Consider the following 13,390-nt stretch of genomic DNA (forward strand, 5'->3'; position numbering starts at 1 on the left):
GAGCTGGGCCGGCAGATCGCGCGCGAGGAGGAGGAGAAGGGCAAGCTGCAGAGCGACATCCGGCTGCTGACCGAGCGCCTGGCCCGCCTCAACGAGGGGCTGGCCCGCAAGATGGCCACGCGCAACGAGTTCGAGCGCACCATCGCCGAGACCGAGGCGGCCTACGGCAAGGTAGCGCCTCGGCCCCGCGGAACGCGGGAAACCGCCCTGAGCCGGCTGCAAACACGCCTCCTCCTGCAGAAGCGGCACCTGGGGACTTTCCCTTTGCAGCCCGCCCCGCACGCCGGGTCCCGGCCTGGGGAGAGGGCGCCGGGTCGCGACGGGCCACTGATGTTTACAAATGGGGCCTGGTACCAAAAAGGCTGAGAAGCACCGTGATATTCTGGGGGGGGCTGCAGCATATAGTTTTGGGGCCCCCCTATCCGTGGGAAAATCACAGCTGCGGTAGAAACTGGCTGAAATGAAACGGGCCGGGCTGCGGGGGGCTGGGGCGGGAGTGGAGCTGGGCAGGGAAGGGGCTCCCTGCCTGCATGGAGCCCTTTCAAGGTGGCGCAGGCGGCGAGCAGACACGGCCCCTTGGCCGCAGGGTAGGACAGGCCGGCCTGGAGAGCCGCTGCTCTAGAGTAGCGCGGGGCCAACCTTTCTTATGCCGCAGATTAGCCCCGTGCCCTCCCCGGGTGTCACTGATCCCCTTTCCCTGCCCTATCTGCTGCTCTGCCTTCTGCTCCCTACCCTTTGCTCCCAGTGCCCAGTCTCTTCCTCTGCTTTCAGCCAGCTCCCTGCTTTGTGATCCCAGTCTGATCTGCTCCCTGCTCCATCTACTGCTGTGCTGCCTGACCCCTCTCCGCCGGCACAGGCCACACAAAGGATGCCCATGCAACTTGCAGTACTCGTGCCGTAGGTTGGCCACCCCCGCTGTAGATAGCCATAATTCGGCACACTGTCAAGAAGAGCTGGCAGCAGCAAGAGTAGCAGTGCATCCCTTCTTTAGCCTTGTGCACCAAATGGCTCAGCCAGCTAAAGGGTACTTGGGCATCTTGTAATGGACAGGGCTTAGAGGAGGATCTTGTGAGCTCACCCCAGGGAGTGCTGTCTCACAACTGTGAATGCAGAGAGTCAATTCTTGAAGACCCACAGTTACCAGGAATTAACGGTTCTGTCTAGCCCAGGGTAGAAGCATGGATCATGGTCAATAATAAGGGTTGTGAAGGAAATCAAAATAGTGGAGGAAGAAGAAACTTGAACTTGTCTTCACTGCTGTTGGATTTTGTGCTGGGGTCTGTCTTTCTCTCCATGTTTGCCTCGCCCCTCTCCCAGTGGCCTTCCAGGCACGACTCTCAGTAGCTTACCCATTCTTAATCTCTTATCTTCTCTGAGCCTTCCCCTCTTTAGATGAGGACTACTGATTGTAGTGACCTTCACTGTGCTCAAGGCAGCATTATGGCTTCAGAGAGCATTTGCTGCTGATTGTCCTAGATCTGTGTTTCTCACCCTGTTGGTTGTGACCCAAAAGTTGGTCACAAGACTATATAAAAGGGTTGCGAACAAACTTTAAAAATTGATCAACAAACTTAAAAAATGGATTCTCTTTTAGAGGAGAGAAACATGGAAAACCGAGGCTTTTCCCTTGCAGGCTGGCAGAGTTCCAGCTTCCAAGGGGCTGCTTAGGGGCCCCCATGCCCCACATACTGGGGGTGGGGGGCAGTGGGTTGGGCCGGGCCATTGATGTTTACAAATGTGTCCTTGTCCAAAAAAGGTAGAGAATCACTATCCTAGATCACAAGGGACAAAGAGGTTCGGGAGGGGTAAGCTCTGTGTTGTCCCCAGGGGAACTCTTAAGGCTGTAGCGTTGTCATGGCAGAAGCGCTGCCTTGCATTGTTTCTCCAGTGTTGCCATGTTTGAGTTATGGGAAGACTGGAAGGGTGTGAAAAGCTCATGGCACCTGCAGTTGTCACGGCACAATCGTGTTGTGGCTTGTGTGTGAACTGTGCTTTAGTCCCTTAGTACTTAGTGTATGAGTGTAACGAATGGAGCTTGGGAAAAAAAACTAGGTAGCAGGGCAAGGAGACATTTCCCTTTCCAGATGTGTGGGTTGTGGGGCAAAGAGGATAGTGTCTGCAGAAAGTGGGTCAAGCAGGTATTGCTACTCTGGCAGGACGGAGGGATGAGTACACTGCAAAATCCCATGGGGGTCCTAGACCCATGCAGCTGCCAAATACAAGTTTATTTATGTAGAAATTAAAAAACAGGTCTCACTGGCAAGCCATGAAAGAGCATTATTGGCCATTAGGCCTGTGTGAAGTGGCCAGCATTCGCTTCGGATTTTGCCAATTCGGGGGACAGTGTTTCGATTTGGTGATTTGAATCACTGTCCCGAATTGATTTGCCCGAAATTGATTCAGAGATTTGGCTCCTGTCAAATCTCTGAATGGCCCAGGCCCATCCCCTGTCCGCTCTCCCAGCCCATCCCAGCTCCCGGCATTTTGAAAAAAAAGAAGCCCTGACTCAGCAGGTGCTGCCAATTGGGGAAACAATCCCCACTGCTCCCCACTGCCCCATGGGGGGCTCTGCACGAAACCTCTGACCCCCTCTGCCCCCCAGCTTCCCTGTGGCTGCTCTACTCGCTCTGGTTCCGGCCCTTTAAGAAGAAAAAAAAATGAGAAAAACCCCAGACTCACCTTCCTGCTGGTGGGGGCAATCCCTGCTGCCCTATGCCACATGGTGGGGGCTCTTCCATGGAGATTTGGAGAGCTTTGAATCGATTCAGACCTTTAATATTAATTGGTCCCCTGATTCGATTCAGATTCAGTGATTGGGCCACTGAATCGGGCCGAATCTCCTCTGAATCAAATCACCACCCGAAGCTTTGCACAGCCCTATTGGCCATGGTGGGAACTGGCTGAATGTGTACTAGCCCAGTGCTGTGCCTAACAGATCTAATGCAAGCCTTAGCCATATGTTCCTGTGAATGCTGAGTTGAGGTAGAGATGGTATTGCCCTTGTGTACAGCATCAATGAGACAACTACTGAGTGTTGCCTTCTCTGTACCAAGAAAAAAATGTCCACATACAGGAAAGTCATCAGAAGAGAGTTACAAGAATGATCCAAGCTCTGGAAATCCTAGCTTGCAAAAGACTAAGGAACTCATAATAAAGAGAAAAGTGAGAGAGAAGTTGAGACAAAATATCTGGCTAGGGAAAAGATTTAGCAGAGTGCCCTTCACTGGAGCAGACAAAGCGGAAAATAATCCAAAAGCCTGGTACACTTTTTTTAGTAGTGAGAGTACTTAGCAGCTGACCATGGGATGTGACAGATTCTGTCACTTGGCATCCTTAAATCAAGGATTTGTGCATCTTTCTAAAAAACCTCCTGTTCATCCCCTTGTTGCTGGTTTAATGCAGGAGTCACAGGGGGAGGTTCTCCGGTAGGAAGCCACAATGGTCCCTCCCAGCCTTAACATCTGTGAATATTAATAAATGGCCATTGCAATCATTCCATTTGACTTCCTCCAAAACACAGGCCAGATAACCCTTCCCTAACAATTCCAGCATCAAACCACTAGCTTGCTCTTCCCAGAAGTTTTAAAGACTGCAGTGGTGGAAAATTCCTCTTGACTATAAAGAAATCAGTTGAATGGTTAATTCAAGAGCAGCCTGTGATGAGAGAGTTTGTGTAGGAGGTAAGTAACTTCTTTTTCTTTCCCCCTTAGATCCTGGAAAGTTCCCAGACACTGCTAAATGTCCTGAAGAAGGAAGCGGGGAATCTGAGCAGAGCCACAGAGCCAAAAGGCAGTGTTGTAAAAGAGAGCTGAGCACATGGACTCACACATTCCTAAATTCTCTCTCTTCTTGGACTGAGAAGAGCTGCTATCATTTTGGTATATGTAGAGGAAACAATGTCCAGTAAAATCTTCATTTTGCACAAGTGTGTTTTCCTTTCAGAAGGGCCTTGGCACAAGGTGAAGAAAAGTAAAATTTGACCTTCACTTAGCAAAGCTCAGTAGCAAATGCCATTAGAGTTCAGCCAGAATGCCAAGCAGCAGCTGTGCACAGCCCAGCCTGAGGGAGAAAGGAAACTTAGCAATTTAGTGCTTTCCCCTTCTGAGAGAAAGCAGATGCTTCATTTTGGCAAGAGCAGTTTGAAGCCTATATGCTTACACAATGTAGAGAAGAGCTCATCTCCCAGGAGCCAGTGTAGTGCAGTAGCACTCATTAGGAAACAAGGTGCAGAAACCTGGTCCTTGTGCTGTTTGTAGTCAACTCTGCCAAGGGAGAAGTAGAGCAGATAGAAAGGACTTCTTTGTACAGGAGTGGTTTATCTCCATGGAAGTGCCTGCCTGGCTGGGTAGAGGCAGAAGAGAAAAAAGCGTGGGAGGCACAAGTTGCTTGTGTGTATATGTGATGGAAGAGAGGGGCAGGGGACTAAGGAGAGGTACCAGCAGCAGAGTTGGGCTTTGGCATAGAGTACACGGAGCTTTTGCCCTTGACTACCACACACCCCTTTCCAATAAGGAGTGAAGACTACTGCTAGGGAAAGCTAGTAGTCCATGCAAGTTGCATATTGAGACAAAATCTACTCTGAATTGACTCTGAATCTAATTGACTCTGAATTGTAGCCCTACCCTCCAATGTCTCTACTGCTCCCCCCAGCTTGGTGTCATCTGCAAACTTGCTGAGGGTGCACTCTATGCCATCTTCCAGGTCATTGATGAAGACATTGAACAAAACCAGCCCCAGGACCAACCCCTGCGGGCACTCCACTTGATACTGGCTGTCAACCAGACATTGAGCCATTGATTACTACCCTCCAAGCCTGATGCTCCAGCCAGTTTTCTATCCCCTTACAGTCCGTTTATCCAACCTATGCTTCCTTAGCTTGCCTGTGAGAATGTTGTAGGAAAAAGTACCAAAAAACCTTGCTAAAATCAAGATATATCACATCCACCCGTCTCCCCACATCCACAGAGCCAGTCACCTCATCGCAGAAGGTAATCCGGTTGTTTCCCCTGATGAATGCTGACTGTTCCTAATCACCATTTTCTCCTCCAAGTGCTTAGGAATGGATTCCTTGAGGTTCTTCTTGATTTTTCTAGGGACTGAGATGAGGCTGACTGGTGTGTAGTTCCCTGGATTCTCCTTTTTCCCTTTCTTAAATATGGGCACTATGTTTGCCCCTTTCCAATCATCTGGGACCTCTCCTGATTGCTGTAAGTTTTCAAAGATGATGGCCAGTGGCTCTGCAATCACATCAGCCCACTTCACCACTGAGGGAAGAGGTGAGCAGCCTTCAATGGTGAAAGAACAGGTAAGGGACTGTATAGAAAATATGGACATGTATAAGTCCATGGGGCAGGATGGGATGGACCCAAGGGGGCTGAGTGGGCTGAAGTGATTGCAGAGCCACTGGCCATCATCTTTGAAAACTTACAGCAATCAGGAGAGGTCCCAGATGACTGAAAAGGGGAAAACATAGTGCCCATATTTAAGAAAGGGAAAAAGGAGGATTCAGGGAACTATAGACCAGTAAGCCTCATCTCAGTCCCTGGAAATATCATGGAGGAGGTCCTCCTCAAGGAATCCATTCCTAAGCACTTGGAGGACAAAATGGTGATTAGGAAGTCAGCATGGATTCACCAGGGGAAAGTCATGCCTGACCAACCTGACTGCCTTCTATAATGAAATGACTGGCTCTGCTGGGAGACCGGTGGATGTGATACCTTGATTTTAGTAAGGCTTTTGATACAGTCTCCCACAATATTCTCAAAGGAAAGCTAAGGAAGTATAGGTTGGATGAATGGACTGTAAGGTGGATAGAAAACTGGCTGGAACATCAGGCTCAGAGGGTAGTAATCAATGGCTCAATGTCTAGTTGGCAGCCGGTATCAAGTATACTGCCCCAGGAATCAGTCCTGGGGCCAGTTTTGTTCAATATCTTCATCTACAATCTGGAAGATGGCATAGAGTGCACCCTCAGCAAGTTTGCAGATGACATCAAGCTTGTGGGGGGAGTAGTGGATATGCTGGAGAGTGGGGCTAGGATTTACAGAGACCTAGACAAATTGGAGGATTGGGCCAAAAGGAAGCTGGTGAGGTTCAAAAAGAACAAGTGCAAAGTCTTGCACTTAGGACAGAGCAATCCCATACGCAGGTACAGCCTGGGGGCTGACTGGCTGGACAGCAGCTCTGCAGAAAAAGACCTGGGGGTTACAGTGGACAAGAAGCTTGAATACGAGCCATCAGTCTGCCCTTTTTGCCAAGAAAGCTAACAGCATATTGAGCTGCATTGGTAGGTGTGTGGCCAGTAGGTAAAGGGAAGTAATTATTCCCCTCTAGTCAGCACTGGTGAGGTCACATCTGGAGTACTGCGTTCAGTTTTGGGCCCCCCACTACAGAAAGGACGTAGACAAATTGGAGAGTCCAGTGGAGGGCAACAACAATGGTGAGGGGGCTGGGGGACATGACTTAGGAGAGGCTGAGGGAACTGGGCTTTTTTAGTGTAGAGAATAGGAGACCGAGAGGGGATTTAATAGCAGCCTTCAGCTACCTTAAGGGGGATTCCAAAGAGGATGAAGCTATACTGTTCTCACTGGTGGCAGATGATAAAACAAAGAACAATGGTCTGAAGTTGCAGCAAGGGAAGTTTAAGTTAGATATTAGGATGAATTTTCTCACTTGGAGGGTAGTAAAGCACTGGAACAGGTTATCCACAGAGGTTGTGGAATTTCCATCCTTGGAGGTTTTCAAGACCTGGCTAGATAAAACTTTGGCTGGGATGATCTAGTTGGGGATGGTCCTGCTCTGAGCAGGGGGTTGAAGTAGATGACTTCCTGAGGTCCTTTCCAACCCTAATTTTCTATGATTTTTTTTCTAAAACTTTGGGGGATGGATAGCTAGACATGGAGACTGTCAGTCTGCTCTCACATGCACATTAGTCAATGACAATTGTCATCACAAAGGAACAAGCCTATTTCACAAGCCTTTGGTTTTTCTTGTTCCGTTCTCTAAGAGCTCTGACTGCATTCACTGATCATCTTCCACCTTTGCCCATCACCCCAGTGGGGGATGGATCATAATTCCTGTTCTGCTTCCCCTAAATGCAGGGGTGGGGGGTGGTCTTAGCAGTCATTCTCTATCTTGCACACACATGCTGGGGATAAATACAAGCCTCAGACTGGGTCTTAAATACTCTTCTGGGTTTGTTTCATGGAATGTCTCCTTAGTGCTGGCAGAAACATCAGCACAGAGGATTAATTGCCACACTATTAATGGCTCCCATTCAAAGTTATCTTGAATCAGCTGTAATTCCCCAGTACCGTGAATCACTAGCCAAACACCACTCCTGGGAGATCACATGAGTACTTTAATCAGCTTTGAAAGCTCAAAGCAGTATAGTTGCAGAGTAGAGATGTGGTGCGTGTCTGTGGTTGGCCCCTCCAGCCAGGTCAAGTGAACATTTGAGTTTATGGGTCATGTTTTAAGAAGTTTGCAGCAGCTCCCACCTCAGTCACTGGTGCCAGGGGGCACTGGATACCTCCCAAAGTCTTTCCATAAAGTATGTCATGTATAGAAAACCTCTCCTTTTGCTTTTTCTGTATTCGTATTAAGGTAAGTGCAGGAGATGCAGAACATTTTCAGTTCACACACAGCAAAACTGACACATTCAGACAAATGAACAAATGCATCAGGTTTAATCAGAAATATGACAGGTTGAGCCTCTAGAGGCAGCCATGATGTATCTCGACCATTCACAACACCCAAGAGGCCATCTGTTTCAGCTACATGTTTAATCCCCGGAGTACAAATCACATGAGCAGCAACATACAATTCCAAAACATTGGTCTTCTCCAGAGTGAAGTATTGATCCAAGTCTACAGTACTAGTAACATCCATGATCAGTGAGAAAACCTAGCAGATTCCTTTCTGTATTGGCTACATTAATTACAAAAGAGAATTATAAAAACCTAGAAAAAACAGCATATTCCTTGCTTAGGTTGCTGTTAAAGAAGGGAGTGAGAAATGGCCCTTTTGCATCTTGAAATTGAAGCAAGAAAGCCCAGGTGCAGGTATTCTGACCCAAAGCAAGCAAGCTCTCCAATTCAAGGGCAGCCATGGGGCAGGGAGTGCAGCTAGTGGATAAGTCTGGGCCAGCTGGATCAGACTCTAGGATAAAGACCAGCTACAGCAGTGTTCAGAATGGGGACAACCATGACATGAGTGATAGTGATTGGAGACAGATCAAGAGACAAAAGGTAGGACATGTTACAGCTATGGCCAGTGCTTTGGAACTCCTTCAAAGAGAGGCCTAGTCAGGCAGCTCCAGTTGCCCAGAGGAAGCAACCAGCATCAATCTGGGGACCCTCCAGCTTTCCTTCTACTGATCTGCCACAGAGGATGAGTCACTTATTTCCACCCCCCGCCCTTCATCCTTCACCCCTCTAGTGCATCCCACCCCAGGGAATCCCTTCCCAGCCAACACAGCCTTGACTGAATGATTCATCAGCTTTACAGGAGCAGAAACCAGTCAGACCCCAAAGTGTGCCTGGATTTGAACTTGGACCTGAGATAGCCCCCCATCCTGAGCACAAGAAGTGGACCCCATTATAGTGCAGTTATCAAACCACAGCCACCTTCCCTGGACCTGGCCTGCCAAGCTCTAGGCTGATTCACCAGATGGTCCTGGAGATCCCTCAATGCTCAAACTGCAGATATATTTTTCAATGGGAGCCTCCACAAGAGGCTTTTGAGACTCTCTCTCTTTCCTTGAGTCCACTATCAGTGGCTCAGTGGATTCAGCTGAGCACCCTCAGTCTGTGCCCCTGGCAGACTTCAGATTTGCTCTTACTTAATCAGACAGCTGTTCTAGAACAAGGAACATGTGAAGGTCACAAACCAAACAGTTCTGCCTGCTACTGTAAAAGGTGGCTGGTCCCAGAATCCATTGCTAACATCCAAGATGTCCAACAACATTAGTGCCTCAGGCACAGGATCCAGCTCAGGGTTTGTGTTAAGGCAGAGCTGGAAGCCCATTTCTGTAGCACTTCAGAGACGCTCCATCCCAGGAAGTGCATCCAAGGACCTTCAGAGAGCAGGATGGATGGCATGCCAAGCTTCCTGCTCAGCTGTAGCTGCTGCAGGCTGCAGGGTTCGGTGATCAGAAATACAAGGCAGGCTCACTGCTGAAGTCAGAAAGACAACTCCTATCTGCTGGGGTAAGCTGTGGGGAGAGAAAAGGGAGTTGGAACAGAAGCCACACAGAGTTTAGGTGAGCTTTGATAAGGCAAGGGCTGCACTGGGACCTTGCCAGGGGCTGACTGCACCTCCATATTCATACTGAATGTGCCTGCAGTGCACAGAGGACAACCTGAAACTAGCAGCTGTCTGGAGAGATGTCCACACTCAGGCAGCAGCACATCCTGGCATTAGAAGGGGACCTCACACATGCCCCCTCCCTCCTGCCCAAGTAAACTTCAAACTGGAAATACGTTTGTGAAGTTTCTCTAGTCTTGCCAGTCTACACCCACTCGATCCCCGTCTCTCGTGGGCCTGAAAGCAGGCACTGAGGATGAGCCTGGTGAAGACACTGCAATCTTTTTGGTGCAGAGTGTGGCTACTAAATTGGAGGCCAAAGCATGTCCTATCCCTCCATCTCCTGGTGCCAGGACTCATTGCTGTTGCAGTATAGACAAGTCCTTAATCTCCTCCTCAAAGGAGGATGCTGGCTGCAGTGGAGGCTTCTCTTAGCCCCCAGGGTCCAAGCAGATGCCCTGCTCCCTTCAAGTGTGGCATTCTACTATGGAAATACTCTCCTCATTTCAGGTCTCAGTATTTCCACACTAGCCTGAAGATCAGAGCAGAGTGAAAAGGAAATAAGCAAGGCACTGCTGTAAAGACTCACCATGACCTGGTTCCCCAGGGTATCCACCTCCTTTGGAACGGTCCCCGTTGCACCAGGCTGATCCTCATATTTCTGTTCCTGCCACTTGCCAAACTCCACAGAGTGCTTTGGTGTATAGCTGGACAAGCCTGAAGAGAGGACACATGCAGATACAGAGCAGGACCCCAGCCGGTGGCCGACTTGTCCCAGCAGGACTGCATGCTTTACCAGCTACAGCCATTCCTCTGGGCCGTGTCACTTAGCCCAGGGAGGGGCTCACCGAAGCAAATTGTCCCCACTGCCCATTTCCTAAATCGGCCTTGGACCGAGCTAACATCCCTCCCAAGTGCTTGCTGAGGATTCAGTATCAAACAACCGCTGCCAGAAACCCTTTATAGAACCAAGTACCAGCAGTCCTTGCCTAGCCCTTCTGTAGGATGACTTTGGAGTAGAAAGAGACCAGCAGCAGATCAAGCAGCTCACCTGGGTTGGGCATGTTAGGGTGCAAGGTGCTGTTTGGGTGTGGAATGAAGAAGGAGGAAGGCTTGTCATCCTCCATTTCTGAGCTGAATTCTTCTTCTTCCTCCTCCTCATCTTCCTCTGCCAGGGAGCTCTCAGAGGGGTACTCGAACATGGTCTGCAGGCTCATCTCGTTGAAAGAGATTTTCATCTAGAGGACAGCAAGGAGAGTCAGTGGAAGCCATGGACACCAACCCTCCCTCTTCCACTGCTCCCTCCCCCAACAGGGACTCCAGTAACTGATAGCAAGTGTCAGGACACATTACCAACCTCAATCCACTGTAAGTTGCATCTGCCCATCACACCATCTCACCAACACAGTACCTCAGACCTCAACATTGCCTGGTGGGCTTTGCTGGCCACCAGTTGTTTCTAGTACTCATTTGCCCCTCATCCTACCTGAGGCCAGTCTATCATTACCATATTTACTTACATATCACAGGCACCCCCCCCTCCCCCCCCAAAAAAAGTTCTCTAAAATTGGGGTGCATGTCTTAAGTGGAGAGGCTGATTTCTGCACTGGAAGAGAAGTGTGGAGATGCTGTAATGTCTACCAGGGGCTGTCCTTTTCTCTAGCCAGCATACAGCTGGTGCAGAGTCCACTCTTCAGTGACAGAGCAAGACTTAACCCCCTCACAGCTACTGCCAAATTTATAGCACCTTCTGGCTGAGCAGCGAGCTTGCTGTGGGTGTGAGAGCTGCTCCATGCAGTTAATCTGCAGCCAGGACTCTGGAAAAACAAGTTTTTCCTTCATTCTGCCTTTCCAAAAGGAATGTCTCATTTGTTGGTATACTATACGCAAGAAAATACAGTATTTATTCTACTGCCTGTCCTAACTTGCAGACTGCCCCCAAAGTAGGGCTTATACCAGGACAGGTAATTTTCATCTAGTAACACACTGAAGTTAGTTGTCCTGGTACACATCCGTCTCTAGCTAGTGCAGTCAGGAGTGAGGGCTGACACCAAGTAACTGCAGCCATGTGCTTACACCAATGAAAGACATAAGGCTGACTCCACTTGACACTGGGTTCATTCCCACCTGGTTTACAGCAAACAGTAGCTGAGCTATGAGCAGGGAGGAGCCCTGCACAGAAGGAACAAGCAAGCTGCAATAAAGTGCTCCAGGACTCACCCATGCAAAACAAACACTAGAAGAATAGCCCCTTAGTTGCAAAGGCCTGGGCTTCTGGGAACCAGCAGCTTACCGGATACAGGACTAGTATAAACAGGCTCTTCCTCTTTTGCTCAGCAATCTCCATGAGATCAGCCTCCCTAGCTACACTGGGAAACAGTGCTGTAATCCTTGACCTGCCTACTCCAGCCGCCATGAGGGAAATGCTGGAAAGATTTACGGGCTTCACACACACACAAGCATTTTTCCCCTTGGCAACTGCGGGGCTGTCTCAGCAGTAGCACAGAGGCAGAGAGCACTGCCCAAACAGGAACTAAAGGACAGCTACCAACAGCACAATAACGCAAGATGGCGTTTGGCCAAGGCACCTGGTTAACGCCCGAGGAAGAATGCCAGGGAATCGTAGCCACCACAGGGAGCCAGGCCCACAGAGAGATGGCACTTCTGGCAAGCACATCACAAAGCATACCAACTCCCAACATCTACAAGTCTGCCTAGCTGTTTTCCTTTGATGCTTCTCTTCCCAGCCCTTCCCTTGCCCTATTCAGGGGATAAGAGCCTAAATGGACCATCCATTAAAGATGGGCCTGCAGGAACGCTGCTCACTACGGGGGTCTATTTGGTGCCTGACAGGATGCTCCAGGAATCCTGCAGGAAGCCGATGGGCATTTGTGAGCAACCTGCAACTGAGGGAAATATGGATTCTTTGCAGTTGTGATCAAAGGATGCTGGGAGGGTTGGTTCAGGTCATGCTGAACCCAGTCAAAGCACTGCCAGAATCCCCATATAGCGTAATCCAACCAAAACAGCGACACAGGAATCAGGCTCCAACTTGTACAGTCAGAAGGAAGGAAGCCAGCTCCTCTTAGCCAGTGCCTAAGCTCTGTGCGGGTTTTGGCAGGAAAGCACTGAAAGCACCAGCAGTCCATTAGCCCTAGCAGATTTCTTTGTTCCACAGAGTGAGTGTGCTTGAGACCAAGACAAAAAGGATTTGCCTGCCTGATGCTGGCCGACCATAACCGACCCTTCTCCCCGCAACGCCAAGATGCCATTAGCAGTGAGAAAACAGCCACGCCACACTGGCTGCATCTTGAATGCTTAGACTGACTTCTCGTTGTTTTATTCAACCAACTTGCTTTAGCTAAAGCCATCCCGTGCAAAACACTGCATCCAAGCCAAGAAACATGCCCAGGCATTCATGCTTTGCCCTGCAACCCACAGAGAGGGGAGAATGAAGGCACACTGTGTGCTCTTGAGCCACATGATGCCTGTCACCATGGTAAACATCCTCTGTTTATGTGCAATGGTTTACAGAGGAGAACACCCTAGTCTAACGCAAAGGGAGGAAAGACCAGGATGTAGATTAGACCCCCCAGGCAGCAGCAGCTGCCATATGTGGATCACTCAGATAAGATTCTTGATTTCTGTACCAAGCCCCTGGTATCGGGCTGCATGGAATGAATGGCAACACCTAGTACAAAGTACAGGCCGTGCCTCACTGCAAATTGTAGACAGAGTAAGTCACAGAGGCCCTGCCAAACCCAGCTATATGGGGCTATGCTAGCACTCCCCAGCACACAGGGCTGCCACAAAGTGCAAGCCTCCAGTACATTAATGATACAAGCCCCATTTCCAGGAAGTATTCTGTCTCTAAGCCAGAGCAGGAGCTGGTCTGTTGCAGACAGGGAACTACAAAGATTCCCTTATACCTGAACAGCCTGCAGTGTTGTTTTGAACCACAGTCAGCTAGATTGCTTATTTCCAGTCTGTACCCATAGCTCAAATATGGGGTTTAAGCTAAACTACTTACTACAGCGAGCCAGATGAACTTTGCAGGCAGCCTTACTTTTGAGGAACCATGTAG

The 13,390-nt window shown here is 49.4% G+C and overlaps 2 protein-coding genes across 2 annotated transcripts in view; one reads left to right on the forward strand and one right to left on the reverse strand.

Annotated features, from left to right (window-relative positions):
• Positions 1 to 3,925, forward strand: SSNA1 (SS nuclear autoantigen 1; the record flags this gene model as incomplete). The annotated part of the gene is made up of 2 exons (XM_006028981.1): positions 1 to 171; positions 3,711 to 3,925. Coding segments are annotated over 2 exons (273 nt in total), but the record flags the coding sequence as incomplete, so codon positions are not given.
• A 3,744-nt stretch (positions 3,926 to 7,669) lies between these two features.
• TPRN (taperin) overlaps positions 7,670 to 13,390 on the reverse strand; it is an 18,614-nt gene continuing 12,893 nt past the window's right edge. The window contains exons 2-4 of the mRNA XM_006028968.3: positions 10,358 to 10,544; positions 9,896 to 10,023; positions 7,670 to 9,214 (exon numbers count right to left, since the gene is read on the reverse strand). Coding sequence (XP_006029030.1) covers positions 9,152 to 9,214; positions 9,896 to 10,023; positions 10,358 to 10,544 — 378 coding nt within the window. The 3' untranslated portion in view covers positions 7,670 to 9,151. The remainder of the gene's footprint in view (positions 9,215 to 9,895; positions 10,024 to 10,357; positions 10,545 to 13,390) is intronic.

Source organism: Alligator sinensis, unplaced genomic scaffold (assembly GCF_000455745.1).
Source record: "Alligator sinensis unplaced genomic scaffold, ASM45574v1 scaffold610_1, whole genome shotgun sequence".
Taxonomy (NCBI): Eukaryota; Metazoa; Chordata; order Crocodylia; family Alligatoridae; genus Alligator; species Alligator sinensis.